We start from the raw sequence: 23198 nt of genomic DNA, 5'->3' as shown, positions 1-23198 counted from the left end.
AAGCCAAAAACCCCACAACCTAATTAAGACTTCTAAACACTGATAAAAACACTGGACTGAAATCCTTGTGCTTCTGTCTTTCAGACTTCCAGAAGCTGTTCTAGGAACTATTAAGTCATACATTCATCCTCTCTCCTTCTCTCTTCTTAGAACCAAACACTTTTTTCTAAAAAGGGGATGGTGAGGAGCTCCCCACTCAGCATGGGCTGTGGTCAGCCATTCTAAGATGTGTGCAGTTGCTGTGGCCTGGGTCCCAGCAGAAATTAAGGATGTGCCAGAGCCTGGTGCTCTCCTTATTTGCAGAGATTATTTGGAAAATATTCCTTAAAACCTCCTCACCTCTCAAATTCAGCATTTTAGTGGCTTCAAAGAACATGAAATATACTCAGACAAATGAGTATTTGGATTGTCTGCTCACACAGCTGATTTTTGCAGTCTCTTACAGTTCTGTTATTTCCTGAGGAGCAGTCCTTGACAGCTGTGAGGAAGACAAGCCTGTGGAGCTGTGATTCCTACCCCTGCACCTCTCAGTGGCTTTGTGGGAGGGAGCATGTTGGAATATCCCTGTATTCCTCCTCCCAGTGTGCCAGAGAGGCCTGGCAGACCAGTTACCAATCTGAAGCTTATGGATTTCTGTCCCATACTAGGGCAGAACAGAGGTGCACAGTCCTCCTTTCATGGGGTTGGGTCTTAAAAGATTCACCCTATTGCTGAATTTTGTGATTATGTAACCACGTGCTTTTGCCTTCCCCAAGAATGTGATTCCAGTGGATGAACTCAACCATACCAATAGAGTTATTCTGAACTTACAGATGTGTGACAGAGTTAATAATGGATCAGAATTTCTGGGTCTCTGTAGGCAAATAAAGTAATACAGTTGCATTGCTAATAATGATGGGCTGTCTATATGCCAGTATTGTGTGTATATAATGAATTGAGGAGATAAATTCCATGGAAAGAAATCTATGTTGCAGAAATTGTGACCATTGAGGTCAACTGGCTCAAGAGACAGATGTTGTGAGTAACAGAATAATTATGTCTCATGGACAAATTGCTTGATACAAGTGCAGGCGTTAGATTCTCTGAGTATTTTCTGATACAAAAGCAATCCTCTCTGTCTCCTACAACCGAGAAGTGATTCTGTAGTAAAAAAATATAATAGCTCTTGGGTTCCTTAAACCTCACAAGCCAAATTTCAGCCTAGCATGAACTTTTACTGCTGAGTTGTAGACCTTGGAACAGGGGCTGGTAATGGAAATAGCAATGGAGAATATTTTAGAATTGTGAATGGTGATATTATGGATTCTCTGTGCCTTGAAATTTTGCACTTGTGGGGGATTCCAAGATTGGTGTGTCTGAAAAAGCATCATTGCCTTTTGCTATTTAGAACAGCAGACTCCAACAGAAAGTGAATACACTATTCCAGAAAGATCATGAAGAACTATAGTTACTTTTGTCCTCTTTGGTGGGGAAGTAATTTTGGTGCAAGAGTAAGTGTTTCCAAACATTTGTAGGGAATGGCTCATTACTGAACAACAAAGTTCTTGAACTGTGCACTCCATTCAGAAAAGTTTTTGAATTTGTTAAGGACTAACACAGCAGCAAATATTGCTTTCAGTCCTTGTGATGCTTTCATCAGAGAACTCTCTAGGTGAATAAGAATGATACTCAGCAGCAGAGTTTGTTTTATAAAGAAAAGGAGAGACTTAAACTACAAGTTGATACTTTGATTTTTACATTTTGATGTCTGAGGAAATGTGTAAAAGGACCTTCAAAAAGACTGGTCCCTTTTAAGTCATGATTACTATGGTAATCCTCTTGTGGTGTGCCTCTTCAAATTTTAAAAATAGAACTAAGATTATTTTAATATATTCAGTGCTTTATAGATTACATCAGGCTTGCTAAAGAGCTAGGTAAGAGCTCAGGTAAAACATCACATTAAGTAGAGCAAAGCCCATGGATTCCATCCTACACAAGGCAACACTATGCCCCTGCCCAGACACCTTTTCCTCCTCTTTCCCCCACCACAACAGATCATTGTGCTGGATTCAGTAATTTATTATTTTCTTTTCTAAACAGAAAGCAATCACAGCAAAACATGCAGTGACTCATGTTCAGAAGAAGATAGTCCTCAAAGAATCATAAATAACCTTTCTCATCCCAAAATTTTGGGCAGCTGCTGAAGAGGACTCCTATCACAACATGAAATCTTAAAATATTCATTAAAAATATTATATCCAGAAAGGCTTGACAGTCACTGTGGCTGGGATATTTGTATTGCAACTTTCCCCTCCCAGTCATCCCTGTCATGGTGTACTATTTTCAACTGGTTTAAGGGAGCAGTCCCTATGGAACTGATGTTATGGATAATTATTAGGAGAGCTTACACAGTGTGAGTACTTCCTGTGTGACTGCTCTCCAGCATGGAAAAGTTGAAGGGCCTTCTACCTTTGTTGTGTGTTCTGTGTCTGATGGATGTCCATGAAAGCAGATGGCATTCAGCATAGGTTAGAACTGAGCTCTCTGTCATTGGCTTGGGTGTTGACCATGGTTTATTTATTGACACAGCCAGGCCTCAAAGGGATAGGAGTATCCACTTGGGAAGAAGTCCAGAACTCCTGAAAGGAGATCTGAGTAAAATGGGTGAACAGGCTGCTTCTGTCCCAGTGCATTTGTGATTTAGCAGTATGAGCAGTGTTTATTTTTCTCAGTGATGTCTTCTGGGATTTCACATACCCATATGTTTGTACTTTTATTTGGCTGCTGGGGGTTATTCTGGTGAAATTCTGGAACTGGTTTCAGTGAAAATAATCCTGGCTATCTTGCTGACTAATTTTGGGATAGGTTTTTTTGGTTCTGGGTTTTTTCGGTGGGGTTGGTTGGTTGATTTCTTGGTTGGTTGGTTTGTTTTTTGGGGGTTCTGGTGGTTTTGGTTTTGTTATTTCTGCACATATTCATGAACTTAACAACTTCTACAGATCCTTAAGGGGAAGTAGCTGTAACAATATAAAAAGGGGTTATTCCAGTATAGGTAATTCTTCTGTGTAGAAGAAAAGGAAACCAAGCATACTGAATGCATGAGAGTCCATGACTTCTTCCTGCTATCACATGTCTTTTTTTAAGAATTTTTGAGTTTTGTCCCAGATCAAAACTTGCAGGATGGACCTTAAAATATTTTCAGAGTTGTATGGAAGAACCACTGCCATGAAGGAATCTAATTTTTTCCAAAGGGCATGCTATAAAAGACACTTCTTTGGTAATATTCATCTTGAAGAGCCGGAAATCGTGTTTTCCTCTGGCAGTTCTCTCCATTACTGATTCCCTATATCAGAGTGGTTGCTTGGATAGCTTTGAGGAAGACAGGGGAATGAAAACATCAACTTTTGGATCTGTTTTTGTTAGTCTCAGATGTGTGTTATACCCTTGCATCCCAAAGGAACTTCATAAGGAGAAGAGAGCTGATGCACCCTGGTTTCTGTTCATATTGAAATATGATCAACTTGCTTGCAAGGATGTAAGATATTCTTTTGTGTTCTAGAAAATGTTGCAGAATATGAAAACTCAGGTACTTTTGTGAGCATTCAAAACCACATAATCACAGGGGATTATATGCGGTGCTTTTTATTAAGAGCTCTGGGAATCAGGGTATATTCAACCCAAATCTGACTCCGACCATACATCCGAAATGATCATGTTTTATAGTCTATCGTTACATAACTTTCATGTTAATTATTAAACTTATATTGTTCTATTGTATACATAAATTTAGCCCCTCTCTGAATTTCCAACATAGTTTCTCACTATTCTTCTTATGGTTATATAATAATTACATTTAATTACTAAACAATCATCACATCTAACAATTATATAATTTATCATACTGCTTACGCAGGTGCAGTTGATCTGGGAAAGCACAAAGCCTAACATTTTAGATTCTATCTTTAACTTTTTCCAGGATTCCACTATCACTTTCAGACTGTTAATCTTGGCTATCCAGATTTTACAGGTTTTCATTCCTAACTGTAACTGCAAAAGGGCTTAGTTGCAGAGGTTAAAAAATAGTGAAAGGCTCATCTGATAAATGGGTGTGAGGACTGTAGAGTCAAAAATCTTCAGTCTGCCATAGAGAAGGTAAAACTGGTCAGACTGAGCATGGAAATGACAGATCTTCAGATAGCAGAGTTGGAATTTGCCTTTCTGACAAAAAAGAGACGCAATTGCAATAGTGGGGGCATTTTTACTGAATGTGGATATTTCAGAAGTAGGTAGTATGATCAGGGTTTTTTTTGTTTGTGCCTATTTGGTACAAACAGACAAATTTGAGCCCTATTTGGCTCAAACAGCCATTATTATAGAATTTACTTGCAGGACATATCAGTTAGGCTTATTGCTATAGGAACTATGTAAAATCTTCTGTTCTCTTCATGTATTGGAGGAATACTCAGAATATTTTGAGTGCACAAGTGTGCACTCAGCCCATTGTGTACTGTGGGGAAGGGGGTTTTCAAGCTGTTTGTTTCTTCTTGCCAAGCAAAACATAGCTGATTTAAAACAAACAAAATAATTCCAAACAACAATAATAAAAACCATGCCAGCTTTGCAACTAGGGATTCTCTAGTTCTTGCAGTATTTCTTGTGTTAGCACCTATTGCCTGGTATACTAATTCTAATCTACCCATCTAGAGATATGTTCAAGCTTGTTCTTTCCACTCATCCTGAGAAAATGCTTCATGGACTTCACTGGCTTGAGACAGGTATTGGATTGTCTCTAGGTAAAAGACTTAAATGCAATGCCAATACTTTTTGAAATACCAGCAGTACTGCTGCTGTGCTGAGTGCTGCTGCTCTTTGTCACCATTCCCCAGAGTGGTTTTTGAAAGTAAGTCATCCAGTCAGACACCTGTTTATCATGCAGGCAAGCTGACCTGGTATGACCTCCTCTGTCATACCACCTGTTGTTAGAAATAAAGATCACTTGAACACAAAGTTAAATTCACTCTGCGTAAGCAGGAATGATGCCCTTGATTTAAGAGCAAGGTGTGTGCAATACAACACTGATAAATGTGTCCCTGAGAGTCATCCAGCCTGAATGCAGAAGTGAAGTTTCTCCTACCAACAGAAAAATGAGTGATCATCTTCTCCCTGCACTGAGCTGGAGACCTGCATAAGGAAATTGTTCTGCTTTTCAAAACTAGAGGTAGAACTGCTACCTGAAAATATCAGGTCAAATGCATGTGTAATGGAAACACCAGGCAGTCTTTAGAGACAAAGCAAGGCACTGAGGGTACATTTCAATAAGTCACACTTCGGTGTTGCTCGCCTGAGATCATTCAAGCTCCAGAAAAACTGAACTGAACAGATGCTGAGTCCTTGACTTAAATTAATTCTGCTCAGATGAATGTACTGTACTCTACTTAAATAGGTGTCATTAAGCACCTTTCACAGCTTTTTAGCAGGTGTTAAGCACAAAAAATAGATCAGTTGAAAGAAAGGGAGAGATAAAGAGTAAATTTGCTCTGGAGTGTTTAATATCTATCCAGTGTTGTGTTGAAGCCCAAAATGGCTTCACTTCAGAGTGCTGCAGATGTCTGCAATGCTCCAGTGTGCTTCCAACTGCTCTCATTTGCAACCTTGCTTGTGTCAAAGATAAAAAAAAACAACTATATAATGGTATTGCTTTAGCTCCACTGGAGTCAACCACAGAACAGAAACTAGACATAAACCTAAGGGTCATCTAAAACTGGCAAACAGAATGGGGTACAAAACTGAATTCTAGAGCTGCAGGCTTTTTCTCCATTAAGATAGGGACTGGAAAGTAAATTGGTAGTTCTAACAAAAGCTCTAGATTGGTAAATCTTATTTTTTCTTTTTTAATCTGATTAGAAATATAAGATTTACTTTGTTATTTAGATTATTTTAAAAAAAGAGTGAGTTATGCCTCTGGAGTGGAAGAAATACATCTGGCCTCTAGTAGAAGATTAATAATAAACCCTACTTTACCATTCCTCCCTCAAACCTAAAGCAATTTTTCCATTGCAGTGGACTGGTTTTCATTAAAGCAAATTCAGTCATAACAAGAAGACAGGTACATAGAAGTTCAGATCTGACTTATTTTGCACAAAAAAACCCAAAAAACAAACCACCCCCCCCCCCCCAAAAAAAAAAAAGAAAATAAAAGAAAACCTCCATTCAATGGTATGATTTATAGGAAATGAAATATGAAATTATATGTGTTATCAAAGAAGTGCCATTTGGTAGCCTATAGCACCAATCTATATAACACTATGATGCTTATTGAAAAACCATTACCTGAGATGTGTTTTTACTACCCTCTCAGTTAATAACTTGTTGCCAACCTTAAGAACCATTTTTATCTGCACACTGATTTAGCAGAATTCTTATGACTGTAAGATTTGGATTCAACATCTAAATCTGCAGACTACTAGTAATTCAGCAATTAGCTTTAAGCTATTGTTTAAATAATATTTAATGAAAATAGTGACAAATTTAACTAGGAGTCTCTTGAGAGATCTGACTCAGAGTCAATAAAAAGCCAATGTTATTTCTGATGCCAAGAGCAGATGATTTTCTCTTGTGAGAGATTTGGGGTTTTTTTCTGATTTAGAGAAGTTGGTGTGAAAGCATCTCTTACAGATTGCACCTAGTTGCTGTTTTGTAAAGGCAGCTAGAAGTTTCTATTGCTTGTGATAACAAACGCTGAATTTTGTATTTCTGTAAACAAAAAAAACCCACAACACAACCTTATGTAATGTTTGTTGCCAAATGGCAGTTATATAAGTTTTTTTTATAAATATAATCATGAATATTGGTGTGGAAAAATATTTTTGTTTTGTGACTAATTAAGTGACACCAAGCTGTCTGTCTGTCTCTGCTACAAATTCATTAATGAGGTTTTGCAAGCTATGGTGCATATTGGTGTTGTTAAAAATAATAAAAGTATTCTTAGTTGCCTGTATTGTTAGTTGTCTGTGAGTCTGATCAGTGTGTGACTGTGTTAGCTGGCATGTTTTTTCACACAAGAGCAAAGTGGCTTTGAACAGACTACATTTTATTTTTCAGCTACAGGACAAGTCCATAAAGTACCCAAGTCCTCCGTGGTGGTGATTTACTCTCAATGTAGCAGTTTAAGCTGATAAGAAATGATCGTTTGTGAAGTCCTTTGCAATTTGTTTAACTCTTTGCATGGATTATGTGCATGCAGCCAGTTTATTTGTTGGAAAGTTTTACTAGCAAGGGAGCTGGATTTCCTTGGTGTAACTTCATATACTTGAACAGCTGAATGTTTCCTGTGCTTCAAAATTACACGTGCAAATGAAACAGACCAACAAACCCTCTAGAGTCCCATGGGTAAGGGCCAAGGATGGGAGAGGTCTTTTCCTTTCCATTTCATTAGCACAAGGATGAGTTTCTGTGAAAGCTCTACAGGAAGATGAACATTTTATGAAGGTTCAAGCAACTCATTCTTCAATGTTTTTGTCAATTTCACAAAGATGTTCCTACCTGTAAGATTCTGAAGTATTTCAATCTGAAGCACACCCCTCTATCACTATGTTTTACTTTAGTCCTCTTGACTGTCAGTATAATCATCAACAATCAAATAATTTAGGAAGATTTGTATTCAGTTCTGGTATCTTTTGTGAAGAAGCTTATAGGTTGGACATGTTTTGATGGTGAGGTTGGTGTTGTTTAGATTCAGGCTTTTATGTAATTAAGGAGCTTCTGAAATTGGGAAACCTTGAAATTTAATTCTATGGACACAAAATAGGAGGCTGTATGACAGTTGCAATGGAAGTTGTCTTATACTTTGACTTCATGAAATGATGAAATTGTTAGAACTTTTTAAAACTTTCGTCTTGGCTCTGCAGTAGTGGAAAATAAGAAAATTCAATTTGAAAAATGAAAATGCAGGAATAAAATTCTCTTATAGCAGATTTCCATTACCTTTGTCCAAGTAATTCCACGTGTAATAAAGAAACCTTAAATTGCCTATGAAGAAAAGGTGAAACTTTTTGTACTATCTATAATGGAAAAAGAATATTTCATAATAGCATTCTTTTAAATACATTAAGAAAATTGTATAGCTCAAGTTAACCTTATAGATATGTAATAGACATGATTTAGGTGCATCTGATGAGGCTAAAGAGAAAAAGCCAAAAAAAGAGGGTGCAGCCTAGAAAAGTCAATAGACATTGTGTTGGGAATACTGTGAAAGGTTCTTGACCATCTCTTCTCTCAGTGCCTGATGTCCATCTCTTTCAGGACTGCTGATCTTGCTCACCATGGGGCAGCTGCCCAGCCTGGACCATGGAACTAGTTTAAAATATCCTTTTAACACTCCATTCTTTCTTTGGCTTTTCTTTGGAGGACCATGAGGAGGAATGATGGACTGCTCAGGGTGGCACAACAAAGAAAACTGTAAAATGAAGCTCTCAGGTAAACTGTGTCTCTAACAGGAATAATCTGTCTTGCATCTTAATTTAAGTTGCTACAGAAATGTGGTTTCTTTCAAACAGCACAAGTAATCTCAGTCTATGGATAAACACAGTTCATATACCAGGTTAAGACAAGGCTCTTATCTGTTTTGGGTTTTTTTTTTTTCTTAACAGTCTTGTAGTTGAAATGAGAGTTTTCCATTCTATTTAATCTAGAAAAATGAAGGCGTTCACATGAGTTTAATTTTTCCCATTCTGTACACTGAGAGAACACCGAAAATAAACTGTATCCAGGCTTTTGTATATGTTACACCAAAGTGAAATGTTCTGCCAGTGCTGCAACTCTGTATCCAGCAGCTGGCTGTGCCCGCTCCCAAGGCAGTGACCTTGAGCTGTGGATGTGCTGAACGCCTCGGGCTGTGCTGTGCTGACTGTGTGAGTGCGGCACTGTGAAAAGGGGGCCCAGTGACTGTGATTCGGTACTGAGGTATGTAAACACCATTATTTCTCTGTTTCTCTGCTCTGTGGTGCAGCCTCAGTCCGGCAGCTGGAACTAAGGGTGGTTTCCTAACTATTTTCAGGCTGTCCACCTGAAAGGACAGGCTGGGACCATGGGCTCCTCTCTCACCTTCTGCATCTTCAGGAGCTGCGTTCCTCTTCCACAGGCCATGCCTTCAGCTGATGGAAGCACTGGTCTGTTTCTGTCCAAATCCACTTCTTGTGGGATGAGGGGGACATTGTAAAATTTCTAGTGAGGGCAATCCTCCCCATCCCCCTAAGTGCAGACTTAAAATGAGGGAAAGAGCTTGGAGGCATTTTATTTAATTTGTGATGGCTGTGACAAACCAACTGTTTGAATTAATTGTTCTCTTGCCTGAGAGAGAGTTTAACCTGTTTCATTTACCCAGGCAGTAAAACAGGAGAGTAAAAGTAACACCTCAGGTCTCTGCTAAAGTCATGTTATTGTGCCTCTGGAAATACCCAGCTGGACAGAGTTGGTATTTCCCAAGGAGTTTCTGCTGACTTGTTTTCAGCTTCCACAGATGTTCAACAGAGGACAATTCCCCATTTTTCCTTTCAATGCTTGAATGTGCCGGTGTGTTTAAAAGAAAAGTAAATTACTGTATCATATGCTTGTTACATGTGTTTCAGAAATTCGCTTCTCAGTTGCTGTTTTGACACAAGTTGTAGTCACTGGAGAAATTAAAAGTGTCCTAGAAGTGGACACTTGATAGTCCCATATTTGCTTAGAGAAGAAAGGAAGGACAGGGTATAATCGTTCGAAACACCAGGGAAGATCATCCTCCTTCTAAACAACACATTTTCCTGTAGCTGAGGATGAAGTGAAATTTTAACTTTGGAACGCACACATGAATATCCAGGACATGAAACAAATAATAAATCACCCCTTTCGTTGCAGGGAGATGATAACAAGAATTTCTTTTCCAAGAAAGCATGCCGCAGCTGGATCAATTTGTTTGTGAGGTGTATGGATTGTTTCTTATGGTGTGAACTTTGTATAAACAGGGGGAAATGGCTTCACGTTACATCATATTGATGTTTTTGAAGCATCTCTCTCATCGGAGGATTTGAAAGCATCTCTTTCAACGCTTCCTGCCTCCGAGACGAGCTGCTAGATTTATCTTTATTCTGTCATAGATGTTTTGTGCTGCCTGTTGCGAGCAAGCTGCGTCCTGCAGACGGCGGAGAGCTCGGAGCGGCACCGTGCCCGGGGCGGGCTGGGGGCGCCGGAGCCTCCCGTGGGACCACGCTCCGGAGGCGAACAAAGGGGCCGCCAAACCCACCACCAACAGGTGCTGCGCAGGAAACAAACTTTTTCTGGGATACTACACAGAGTCACCAAAGGGGAGATCCTCGGCCGCCCCGGGGAAGAGGCAAACACCAAAAATTCCCCAGGTCCGCAGAGGGTCGGAGAGGAGCGGGACAAAGCGGCGGGAGCCAGCAGAGCGTGGCGCGCTCCGGGCACGGCTGGGAGCGCGGCCGCGCACCCGCGGCTCCCCCGGCGCCGCCCCACCCCACCTGCGGCCGGCCCTGCCCGCGACCCGCCCCGGGCCCGGTGCGCGGGGGGGGAGCCCGGGGGCGCCCGTTTAACCCCTTGGCGGCGGCGGCTCCGGAAGCGGCGGCGGCGGCCCCGTGGGGCGCTGTGTCCCGCGCCCGGGCGGGGAGGGGTGGCGGCGCGGGGTGGGGGCGAGCGCGGCGCGGGGGGGCGGCGGCGGGAGCCGCTCCCTCCTTGCCCAGCCCGGCCCGGCAGAGGCGGCAGGAGGAGGAGGAGGAGGAGGGCGGCGCAGAGCGCAGACATGGCGGCCAACATGTACCGAGTGGGAGGTATGTGGGGACGCGGCGGCGCCCGCCCGGAGCCCCCCGCGGGCAGGGCCGGGGGTCCCGCCGGGCCGCGGGCCGTGCGCGCCGCGCCGGGGCCAAGAGCGGCGCCCCGGCCTCGGGCTGGCGCGGCCCCGAGCGGGGCGGCCGGGCCCGGGCGGGCGGCGAGAGGAGGCGGCCGGTTCGGCGAAGGGTCGCCGGGCCCTCGGCGGGGCGGAGGACGGAGGTTCCTCCCCCGCCAGCCCCGTGCGCCGGGTGGGAGCCCGGCCCCCGCCGCCGAGCAGGAGAAGGGCAGCGCCGCCCTCCGCGGGGAAAGGAAGGGAAGAGGGGAGAGGCGCCGCCGGCTTCCAGCCCCCGCTCCGCGGCGCCGGCCGGGCACGGCCGCCCCTGCGCCTCGCCTCCTTCCCCGGGGAGCGGCGGGGGGGCCCGCGGGCCAGCCAGGGGCCGGGTGCCCGGCCGAGCGCCCCCGGGCCGGGCCGGCTCCGCCGCGGCCTGGCGGGCCCTGCCGGCGCCGTGCGGGGCCGTGCGGGGCGGGCAGCCCCAGCCCGGCCCGGGGAGCGCTCCCCTCCGCGCCGCTCCCTGCCCCGCGCCCGCCTCCCGCTCACGGCGGAGTTTCTCCGCGCCCTCCTTGGTCTGCCGGGGATAAAAAATTAATCCGGCCGTGTAACCGGCGGATTTCTGTCAGCTTCCCTTGCTTGCCGCCGTGACCCCTGAGGAGCTCCCTGATACGTGACTGCTTGGCGAAGGGCGGGGGGGAGAGGGCGTTCAGGCGGTGAAAAACACGGCAAGCGTTTGTCTTCCCACCCCGAGCCTGGCGAAAATGACACGGATAACTTTGGCTCGCTCACGGAGGGAACGAACGTGGCAGTGTGCCCGGTGTTGTGGCTCAGGTGCACCTCTCAAGTTAGGTGTGCAGTACTGGGTGCTCAAAAATCGCTCCATCCTCCTGCTCTCAACAGCCAGAGCTGAGACGGAGGATGCCTGGAAATGAGAGGTGATAATGTAACCCCTCATTTCCACGCATCGCTTTCTGCTAATGTTTTGAGATGTGCTGATAGAGCCACAAATCTTCCCTCATTAGGGCACTTAGATTGTAGTCCCATCAGCCTTTACTCATGAAAATAATCCTTCTCTGAGCAGGTAGCGGGTACGGTTTACCTCTTAGGTCACCAGTTCTCTTTTTTTTCGTTGTAATCTTAATGAGCAATTGTGAACACTACCCAGAGATCGTATTCTTTCCTTAGAACTTCCTGAAGTTCCTTTTCATTGTATTGTAGTGTCAAAGTGTTGCAGAAGACTTCTATACATTGTTACGGTTTCTCATCCGATTTTTAAAAATAAAGTTTGCAAGGTGCACAGTGCAGAAGTCCAACATCAAATTTAAAGTGTGGTTGACATTTGATGGGTACTTTTTCATTGGACAAAAAACAAGTTTTCAAAAAACTATTGAAGGAAATGTGCTACTTGTCAATTCTTTGTATGTTGCATGGGAGTAGCTTTCAGGACATTAGTAAATTTCCATTCAATCTATGAAAATATGTTTATATTAATTATGCTGAAAGAGACATTGTCCTGCAAGATCTTTGCTAATTTCATGGCAATTTCTGCTTAATATGGTTTGTATTTTACTGGACAGAGATAACAACAAGGGTAAGTATCATAAAACATACATTATTCACTGGGACATTGGTCATTGTCACAGCACCTGATAATAAATATGACCTGTCATCTCTTACAGAAATGTTAATCTCCATAATACAGAAATTCACTAAAGTGCTCAGGTCTTAAATCTTCCTAATTTATTGTGAGAAGTTGCTCCTTCCCTATCAAGATTTATGAAGTGTGTGGATTATTGGATTACAGTGTGAGCTTCAACACAAAACATTTAACTTTTTTCCAGCATGGTTGTTAAAGCAGGTGTAGTGCAGTTAAAACTAGAATTTAGGAACAAATTATATTAAATCTCAGTGTAGAAATACATCATGATCCCAACGTTTATGAAGAAATCTCAGCCCTTTGAAAACTTCTAGGTTTAGAAGAAAAGTTTTGCATTAATAATGATAGGCCTTTACATAACTTTTGGTATTTCAGTGACTTTTCTTTTTTTCCTTGCAGATTATGTTTATTTTGAAAATTCTTCCAGCAATCCATATCTCATTAGGAGAATTGAAGAACTTAACAAGGTACAAATATCTAAGACTCTTTCTTAACCTTTGGCAACAGTGCTTGTTAAAACCTGAGAATTATTTCTATCCCTTAAGATTTTTACTGTAGTGGGGGTTTCTGGTGGTTACTGAAAACTTCCTGTGTGATATCCTCTAATTCTGCCCTGTTACCTAAGGAAACACCCAATTCCTGGTGAACAGGATTACTCTGCTGCAAAAATTTTCTAACAAATTCTATGAATTCTTGGAGAAATGAATGAATTTAATTCTCTGGCTGACAGTGACACTGTGAATCCATCTGGAATGACAGCCATCATATAATGTGTCTGCTTTTAGATAGACATCTGAAGAGCTGGAAGGTGCCAGCAAGACTTTGCAGTGATCAAATGACAGAATATGTGACTTCTGTGGCTGTCTGTTGCTCTGCCTATTGGCAGCTGTGAATGAAGAATGGGCTTTTGAATAAAGTGCAGACTCTGTTCTCTGTCTCTACCCTGAGTGTATTTTTCTAAAAAATGGAAAAATGGAGGCTCTATTGACTGTCATTTTGGGGCAGGCATGACGATTTTTCTTCACTCTGACACTACTAAGAATAATGTGGTGTTTCTATGGAATTTTTTATTATTTTTAATTTTTTTTTTTTTTTTTACTTTTCCCTCAAGCAGTATTAAAGCTTACTGATGTGCTACATCAAAAGTTAATTGTTAAAATGCCCATCATGATATAAGTAATGATTAAGATATTTTTTTTCCCCAGTGGTTAGAAAGTAAATGAAAAAATTGGTGACCTGCAAGTGGCTTTCTTCTTATTAATGAAACACAGCACTATGCCATAGCGGACATCAACCACATTAAATGTTAGTGCTGTCCAACACAACATCCACTGAACTTGTGCATGGCAAATAATTTTTGACTTTTATTGAAGAAGAAAATTTTTTATTCACGGTAATTGACATGATTCCAATCATGAATTGAATGTAATGTTTATTATCTTTAAACTGCACTGCTATAATTTAATCTTACTCATGCAGGGTAAAGCAGTATTGATTTTTTTTTCCTAAAGAGAGGCTGGAGGTTGTAGTCCAGACATCTTGAATGTGAATGGTTTGCTTTCGTGTGCATCGAGCAAATGTGGAGATGTTAAGTAAATATGTAATGAAATGCTTTGACTATTGTTCTACCAGGGACAATATTTTTTTGTAAGAAAGTTTATCAAAACATTATACTTTTTAGTATTAAATAAGTAACTTGAGGTAAAAAAAAGGAGGAGTATGCAGTTTTTCAAATATTAGTAAATTCTTTATAGAAGATCATGGTCCCCATAATGAGTCATGAAAACAACACCAAACTAAATAGATCTTTTATTTTAGGATCTGTTGTGACTTTTTCAAATAAACTTTTCAGAAGTCTTTGAAAAAGACTTTTTCAATAAATCCTATATTAAATGAGATTCTGAAAAAATGCTAGAGTACTTTGCAATATACATTTCTGTCTAAAGCTGGATTATAAAGAAACGTTCACAAGATTCCAACATTTCTGAAGGATTCTTACATTAGCATGATACTGTCATTGCACCTCTGAACACCTGAACAAAATATAAATTCAGAGGACTCAATAATTGTAGTTAATCCTCTTGTCTGGTCTGAAATTGATACTGGCCTCTCTCAAGGCGATTTTATTTATTGGAGTAATTCTGTTGATTTCAGCTTGACTGATCATGTGAGAACTACTGACATGAGTGAGCACTCCAAGCAGAGAGCAGAGTTTAATTGGTGTTACTCAGCTGAGGAGGGATACATCCTGACTTGATTTTCTCTTCCTTTTGTAGACTGCCAATGGGAACGTGGAAGCCAAAGTGGTGTGTTTTTACAGGCGAAGAGATATTTCTAACAGCCTCATAATGCTCGCAGATAAGCATGCTAGTAAGTAGATGGGATAGGGCATTTTTCCTTACTAACACAGCCTGATCAATTTCTGCAGCTGCTTAAAATTGTGGGGTTTCTTGGCATGTGAAATATATATTTATGTAAAGCATTTATTAATATCCAGTTAGTTGCTTAGTATTGTCTGATAATCTCCTGCTCCTGTTAGTTGCATCTGAGAATTAAGTTAAGCTGTATCCATGTGATTGAGATTGCATCTGGAAAAAAAAAAGAATGTATCTTTTCATCTGGAAGATACAGCTGCATTTTTTTTTATGTCAAAAGTAATTCTTGGTTGTAAGTCAATTTAAGCTTAAGAGCACTTGTGATCATTTGATATGACTTTTTTGAGTTAGACATAAACACGTATTGCTTAATGTAGAGAATGAAATGTATCATTGGGGACTGAAAATCACTGGAGATTGTAAAAGAGCTGTTATGTGCATTTATGCTAAATATAGCTATTAGTTAAAAATAGTGGAGGTTGGGGCTTTTTTCAATTTTTTTCCTTTACTCAGAAAAACAACAAATGGTAATAGGTGACAAAAGTTGCATTTTTCTACGTGAACCTAATCTTTTTTTGGTATCTGCCATTTGGTATACAAGTGAAATATAATAATGTTCCATAATTTTTGATGAGAAATATAATTCTGAAGAGAAAAAATGCAATTCTGAAAATATAATTCAGAACCTAAAAATCCGAGATGAAGACAGTAATTTGCAAAATACTCCAGTCATATTTGTAAATAACTGAAATGTGAAGTGTGTCAACATCTCTTAAATTTCTTGCCATATGCTATTAAATACCATTTTGATTGTATATGATGCTTGAGTTTTCAAAATGAATCTGTGAATAAGTTATGTAGGGGTAATAAATCTCTATTTTATAAAAAATTGGCATTATCTAATATCTTTCAAGAGATTCTCTTGAAAGACATTAGATAATGCCAACTTTTTAATGCAGATATATGATGGTGTAATTAGGTGCTTTAAAAATACCCTGCAATTTGTTTAATGTCCAGCTCTGGTAATTTTGCTCATCCAGGTATGGTGGGTGAAGAGAAACAGCCAACCTTTGGCTTTTGTTTTATTCTTTTATTGGTCTTAGAGAGGTGGGGGTGATTTGAGTACATAGTATGAAGTACTAGCTTGGTGTTTATAGGAAAACAATAAATCTTGCTTATGTGCTAAGAAAATGATTTAATGTTTTGTTACATAGTTGGGTACACTCTATAGTTATTTGTGACCTATTTATGATCATGATCATCAGCCCCCACAATCATTAGTCTTTTTAGTTCTTCCCGATTAAATGTATTGAAACATACAACTTTAGGTGAAAGTTCACTAAACTTTCTAACACTTTTTTTTGTTTTTCTTTTCTAATGGAGGGGGCAAAAAAGTAATAAAGTGATCACAATTTTACTGGAAATACTTTTTTATTTATTTTTTTTTTTTTAATACTGAGTTTTAAAATGTGAAGCTTGTAAATTTTCTTTTAGTTGGCTTATTTTTTAGAAAAGGGTATGTTAGTCCTGTGGGTATCATTCAGTCTGGAAAAGTGAGTAAGGTTTTTCTATTTCCTATGTGAGTTTTAGATTTCCATTTTGTCAGCACTTTGATAGAAGGGATTTGTTGATAGTCTGTTTCTTTCCTCCTGTAGCATACTAGATGTTTGTTGGTGTCACTAGGAATGCCATGGAGTCTTCCATCTTTTTTTTTGTCTATTGGGATTCTCTTGGGGTTCTGTAGCGAGGAAACAGAAATGTGATTTCCAGCTGGTTCAACAAACATCTTTAGAATGGCTGTGTCTCACAGGTTATGAGCTTTCTAACCCAGTGCTCTCAGGAATTATGTTTCTCTATGAACATTTGCTCTGGACACAATGTCTCTGTTTGTTCTGACCAATCTGTGGAATCTGTAGTGCCAAGTTCTCTTAGGAGATGTTTGTTACAGTCACAGGGGACAGCACATAGTGAAGGATTGCTTGCCTAGAGCTTCCTATAGCTTGTAGAGCAGATGTAGTTAAATGTCAATTCAATTTAAAGGCTTTCATTCTGGGATAACACAATGTTCTGTTTAAAAATATGGTGTGTGTAAACAAAATATTTGTATATTTATGAATTGTATGTTTTGGAAATGTTTTATATAGCTAAACGTGTTGACACATCAACACTTCTACCTGGTTTGGTATAAAATAAATGTTCAAAAATACAAATTTCTTAAGGAATAGAAACTCCAGTTCAGCCACTGATTTATTCTCTGTGCCTGTTTGGAGAACTCTTTTAAGTATAAGATCTGCTTGGTCTTTTCCAATGATATTTTGGAATATTTTGGATAGCATTGTTTTTTCTTTATGATTGACAAAACTGGTCTGAGTTATTCATTTCTCAAGATTTTGCCAGTTGGTTGGGGTTTTCTGAGATGTCAATTTCTGAAGGTTACATTTTGAGATGTAGATATGGTCCCATTTACTAAAAGAAGAAAAGAGCTCTGTAAGAAAATATTGTGGAACTTTAAAAAGAAAATTTCAGCAACTTGAAAACATTTCAGAATTATTCTAAAGAATGTTTGGGAAACATGAAATAAAGTCAATCTATGCCTGTATCACTGGTAAGGAGTTTGGTATATTGTTTTCCTAGGGTGTTTTTTGTTGTTGCTGTTGGGTTTGGCTTTTGTTTGTTGTTGTTGTTTGTTTGGGGTTTTAAATTTGGTTGGGATTTTTTTGTTTGTTTGCTTTTGTTTTAAGTTGTCTTCCAAAATGTTTCAAGATATTGAAACAAATTGAGGGAGGGGAAATCAAATTTTCATTAGGCCATTCTAAAATGCTCAGGTACGGAGTAGCTCTCTTGTTTTCAGAGAATGTCACTAATCTGTGAGGAAATTGTATTGCCTTCTTTCTTTCCCTCGTGTTTCAGGTGGAATTTAATTAAGACAAATTTTTATTTGTCTACCAGCATCAAGTGTGGTCTGGGAATAGTTCTAGAAGCTGACTGTAGCTACTTAAATCCAGGGATTTGGAATGTTTTATGGGCACTTGAGGACTTTGTATTTTTTCACTGTTAATTTATGTTACTATAAAATAGAGTTTATGGTAAGGTCAGCTGGAAATACAAACCAAAATACTGTCCAGGATCATCTTCTTGGTCCTGTGCAGCCTCCTGAGCTTAGTAAGGGAGTTCTTATGGGGCGTTAACACTGGCCAGGTTGTTGTTTTTGGTGTTAACTCTCTTAGGTTGTGGTCATCACCACAAGGGTTCCTGTGAGGGGGCTGTTCCTTTCTTGGCATCAAAGAATTGACCAGCAGCAGAGTAAGGCTTACTGTGGAGGGAAGAGAAGGAAGAGAGATGAGGAGAGGATGGCAGGCAGGACAAGAGACAGATATTGCAACAGACACCCGAGTGCGCAAGCGAGAGAGCTTGGAGAGGTGGGACAGGAACATGCAGCTCATTAAAATGGGTGAAGCAAACATAAAGGGGTGACATAGAGATGTTTCCTAACTAAATGGTGGGATTGAGAAATGGCCAGCTGTAGCTGAATCTATAAAATGTGGATGATTCTTTTTCTTCAGAAAAACTAATGTAACTATTTTCGGGCAAGATTTTAATAGCTGTGGGGAGGAGTCTGTGTCAGCTTTGTACCAGCACTGGGTTTGGGTTACAGCAAAGGGCTCAAGTTCTTATTTCCTTCTTTTGCAATAGATTGCAAAGAATCATAGAATATCCTGTATCACAAGGGACACATGGAGATAATTGGGTCCAACTCCTGGCCCTGCACAGGGACCATTCCACAGACCATACCATTTTTGAGGTATATTCACTACTACTTTCTTGAAGCTGAGTGGGGTGACCTGAGTGCATGATGCCATTTTTTGCAGATCTTTGCACTTTAAATTCTTTATCTGATCATGTGTTATCATGTAATACTATGTCTGAAGTCATTCTCTTGTTGCAACTCCTCAGCCAGCTTTTGCCAAGCCAACCATCTGGTGAGGATATAAAAAAAATTACTGTTGTTGGAGTCCTTCGTCTTCTGATTTATTAAAGAGGGTTTGTTTCATTTAGGTGTGCTGAGATGCTGACTAAATGCCAAGAATATTTCTGGGCCTGTGATAAAGCCCATGCAGAATGTATTTTTTCTCATTAACAGAATTCATATGTTTTGTGAATGAGACAGTACTCAATTAAAAAAAACTACTCAGAGATATTTGTTTCATTGACTGAGATGAAAGGTAAAATGAAATTTTTCTAGATTACAGAAGCTGACAAAAAATCATGTTCAATCTCAGCTGTTCTTTTTAGAGATCACTTACTGGCATTACTTGTTGCACATTTTTAAAACTTCTATTCTTTTGCTCTTGATCAGTCATGTTTCATGTCACATTGCTTTGTAAAATTGTGTTTCTGGTACAGAATTTTTGTATACAATAGATATCTAGGAGGGGAAGAGTCCTGCTAGGGATTCCTGGTTAGACAATCATTAGGGTTGGAAAAGACCTCCAAGATCCAGTCTTTGACTGAACACTGCCATGCCCACTGAACTTTATCATCAGATGTTGGAGTCTGTACTCAGTTCTTGCCTTTGTATGACTTTGATGTGTTGCAATCAGAAACAAATGCTGTATTCTCTCTGTACTTCAGGTTTTTTTTGCCTGTAAAACAATGCTCCTATTAGAAGTTCTTATAAAAGTTGGTGAAAAATATTTAATATGCCAATATGTTTTTATAGTTACTGTTAAAAGATCTCAGAGTGCCTTACAAACACTCGTAGTTTATTTTCTATATAATATCAAGAATGTTCCAGAATTCCTGGAAATAGCTTGATCTTGCAGAGCAGTTTAGCTGCTGCTGAACCTTCTTACCTTCACTTAAAGGTGATTTGTATTTGAGGGGAGGAATATTTTGCATATTGTCTATGTTAACTGCCAACATTCCAGATGCATCCGAGAGAATGAAGCTGTTAATATTCCATCTGATTTTATTTCAGTAGAGCTGCAGGCTAGCAGGTATCATTGAAGATGTTAAGAAAATGAGCTTAACTTGAGCAGTAGTGTTTAGCAGATTACTCATAGATGTTCCCAAAGATACACAAAACTGAAATGTGAATTCCTTTTTGTGTGTCATCAGGTTTTTCAACATATGGTTGCTGTTGCATAGCAATATTTTTAATACTCAACTCCAGGAAAAACACAAGAATTTTTCCTGCCCTCTACAACAATAAAAAATAATACCATTTAGAAAGTTGTACGAGAAAAGTTATGGGTGTGGAGACCCTTGGGGTTGAGGAAAGAGCTCCAAAGTAAAATGTTCAAAACACATTGTGTTCTTCAGTGTTCTGTTATCTCAGTCATATATTTGACTCAGTAGAATTCAAAACTTTTTAAAAATACTATAGCTGGACTATTTTTGTCCAATGAGATTGTAACACAACCAGAAACTTGGTGGATTTTATTTTCTTTGGTTCTGGTTCTTTTTCATTGTAGTAGTTCTTGTATATCAAACTAAGCAGGTTCTCATAAAGGATACAGTGTTTCTTTAACCATAATCTCTTTTCTGAAAAAATCACTTTAAGATGACTTTTCCTGTTCCCTGATTCAAGTCACATAATATCTTAGCATAAAAAGTTTGTTTTGACTGGAGATTTTATCTGAAATCTTACATTGTCTTTTTTATTTTTTGGTTTCACTACTTCCATTGATACCTGTTGTCTTTGCAGGCTATATTCAGTTAAAAGCACCTTTGGTGAAATGAACCCAAGAGACAAATATTAATTTTTCTACTGCATGCAATCAATTTTCTCAGTCTTGATAATTTTAAATATTGAAGTAATTCATAGTTTCTCTAAAAAAAAAGTTCCAAACAACAAAAATCAACTCCATGGTCAATACTTTTTTGGTCTTGCTTATGGTCATGTTGATGAAAAAAACCCAAAACAAAATAAGTTCTTTAGAGCTTAAGAGTTCAATTCATTTGTGTCTCTTACAGTAGTGTGAGTAACACTTTCATGGAATTTTGTGGCTTTTGGAAAATTTTCTGTTAGATTACGGTTGATTTTTTCAGTTGTGCCTGGTGAGCAGACCTCTCTTGCTTGCTGTTAAGAAAAGAGATCTGTTGATATCACCCTGTGATGAAAGATACCATTTTTCTGGTTAGACAGGAGAAAAAGGGGCTAAGTGCTGGAAAGACAGAGCTGGGAATGAAGGGTAGGAGAGTCTCTTGAATTGTATATAAGGAAGGAGGCTTGGCTGCTAGATATGCCTGAGGAGTGGGTGAGCAGACTCGTGTAACTGGTTCAGTGAGATACTGCCTGGTTAATCTCAAGGCTTCTGTAAATATAAACTGGTGTTTGTTTGCAGCTCAGTGTCCCTGGTGCTGTCATCTCTGTCCACACACACACACCCCCACCCCAAAAATTAGGAGAAAATTAGTTTTGATCTCACATAGTTGCCCTTTTCTCTTTGAGGACAAGGCATTCTTTGGAAGTCCTTGTCTGTGAGCAGCTCATCAGAAGGCTCTTGGAGACAAACCCAAATATAGTAAGACAGGAAATTTGGGTGTATAGGTTCCAAAGTTGCCTTTGTTGGAAAGTTGCTTTTGTTGGAATAACATGCTGATGTTATTTACAGTCATCTCATAGAGACATGTAAACGAAGCAGTAGCAAATTCAGTTATGTTGTGTTGCTTCTGGAAATCCTGAAGTCTGTGATGTGGGATGATACAGATAAGAAATTCTTTAATCGGTGGCAAAGTAGCTTTTATGCTGAGGCATTTATATTAGTCTAACTATCGTTTTCACTGAAAATGAGCTTGGGGTTTTTTGTGGGGAAGACATGATCTCTTTGATCTCCTGAGACAAAGGAACATCAAGTTTTCCTTCATTTACCCAAGATAATGCCATCAGTTGTAATTTATTTGGAAAAGGGGGAGAAAATTCAGAACTTGCTGAAATACAGAAAGCCCTGTTGAAAACGACTTCCTTGTCATCAAGGAAAAACTTGTCTCAAGACTCCCAATTATTCTTTTCAAGGGTGCTTTGGGTAGTGTCATAAATTATGTGTTTTCTTCATTTGATTTTTGTTCAAGAACTTGTGAATGTTTTCTCTCCTCAACAGGGAAAGCAATAAAGAAGCAGTAATGAGGAGTGTTTTGCTTCTGACAATGTCTGAGTGTTTTTTTTATGACTGACATTTGGAATTAGTAGCTATATTGTCTCATTAACAAGTTTACTGTCAGCCCCAAGTATCTTGTTGAGTTATTAACTTCAGTGTCTGGTCAGGCTCTTCCTTTGGTGTAGAATGGCTTGTTAGATTGTGAATGTTAATGGTCTTCTTCTAATGGATGAATGGATTTACAGCTAAGTTCATAATTTTAGGAGTTCCTAGCTCTTATGGAAAACTTGCATAAACACATTTTTTCACTTATGTGTGTGTGATCTGCGTTTGGATCATGTGCGGCTTCTTCACATATAAAAAATTGTCTGCTCTGTACAATTTGTATAACTACATCTGAATTTTTGCATGGCCTGATTTTTTTTGCTAGCTTCATATTTAGACCTCCAGAGTATGAACTTAAAATTTTGAGCAAGCATTGTGTAGGTTAATTTTCTTTCAAATTCATCAATCTTCTTCTTGGAGCACAAAATTTAAGAGGCTTGAATACATTGCTGCCAATTTCTCTGAATGTAAAAACAAACTAAACCTAAAATCTGGATTAATTCTGTGAATTTGCTGCTAAGAGTGGAAAGCTGTAAAATATCAGTTCATGTTTATGCTTAAAACTGTTTATAAGATATATGAAGCTCAGTTTTTATTTTTATTACTTAAATACCAGAAGTATTTATTTAGTAAGTTTCCTTGGTAAAGAACTCAGTAGGGTACAAAAGGTGTCACTTTTCTGAGTTCTACTCCCAAAATAAATTCTTCACATTTGAGTCTTAAGAAGGAGAGAGTATTCACAGAAAATTGCCAAAGCATTGTGCATTCCCCTATTTCCCTGTGTTCCTTAGGATTCATTTCCTCATGGTCACGTTTAAATACAAATACTGTTGTTAGTGTACTTGTTCAGGGTTTCTTTTGATTTGTGGAAAACATGTAGCTGTTTTCTCTCAGCTGCTTTCCTGCCTATTTCACGTTTCTTAATTGTGCATGCACGTGATCCTACACTGTTTTCTTGGTACCCTTAAAATGCTTGTAGTATTTAAATTGATATTATTTATCATAACTTTTTGTCTCATGAAGATAAGTAGATTTCCATGACCTCAAATAGTTCTACTTCTGTTTGTTTTCCCTTGGCTCCTAATTTTAAGTGACTTTTCCCACTTTCC

At 39.5% G+C, this 23198-nt stretch overlaps 1 protein-coding gene across 4 annotated transcripts in view; it reads left to right on the top strand.

Moving 5' to 3' along the window:
* The first annotated feature begins 10695 nt into the window (after positions 1–10695).
* The window catches only part of MTA3 (metastasis associated 1 family member 3), a 153698-nt gene continuing 141195 nt past the window's right edge, over positions 10696–23198 (top strand). For 2 of the 4 annotated variants that reach the window (XM_063152092.1, XM_063152091.1), the window contains exons 1-3: positions 11529–11701; positions 12909–12976; positions 14786–14879. In XM_063152092.1, coding sequence (XP_063008162.1) covers positions 11614–11701; positions 12909–12976; positions 14786–14879 — 250 coding nt within the window. In that variant the 5' untranslated portion in view covers positions 11529–11613. Of the gene's footprint in view, positions 10800–11528; positions 11702–12908; positions 12977–14785; positions 14880–23198 lie in introns of those variants that run through there. The other 2 variants (XM_063152093.1, XM_063152094.1) reach the window with 2 other exon arrangements.

Source organism: Melospiza melodia, chromosome 3 (assembly GCF_035770615.1).
Source record: "Melospiza melodia melodia isolate bMelMel2 chromosome 3, bMelMel2.pri, whole genome shotgun sequence".
NCBI classification, from domain to species: Eukaryota; Metazoa; Chordata; class Aves; order Passeriformes; family Passerellidae; genus Melospiza; species Melospiza melodia.
The sequence above is the reverse complement of the archived record's forward strand: the minus strand, read 5'-3'. Positions and strand labels throughout refer to the sequence as shown.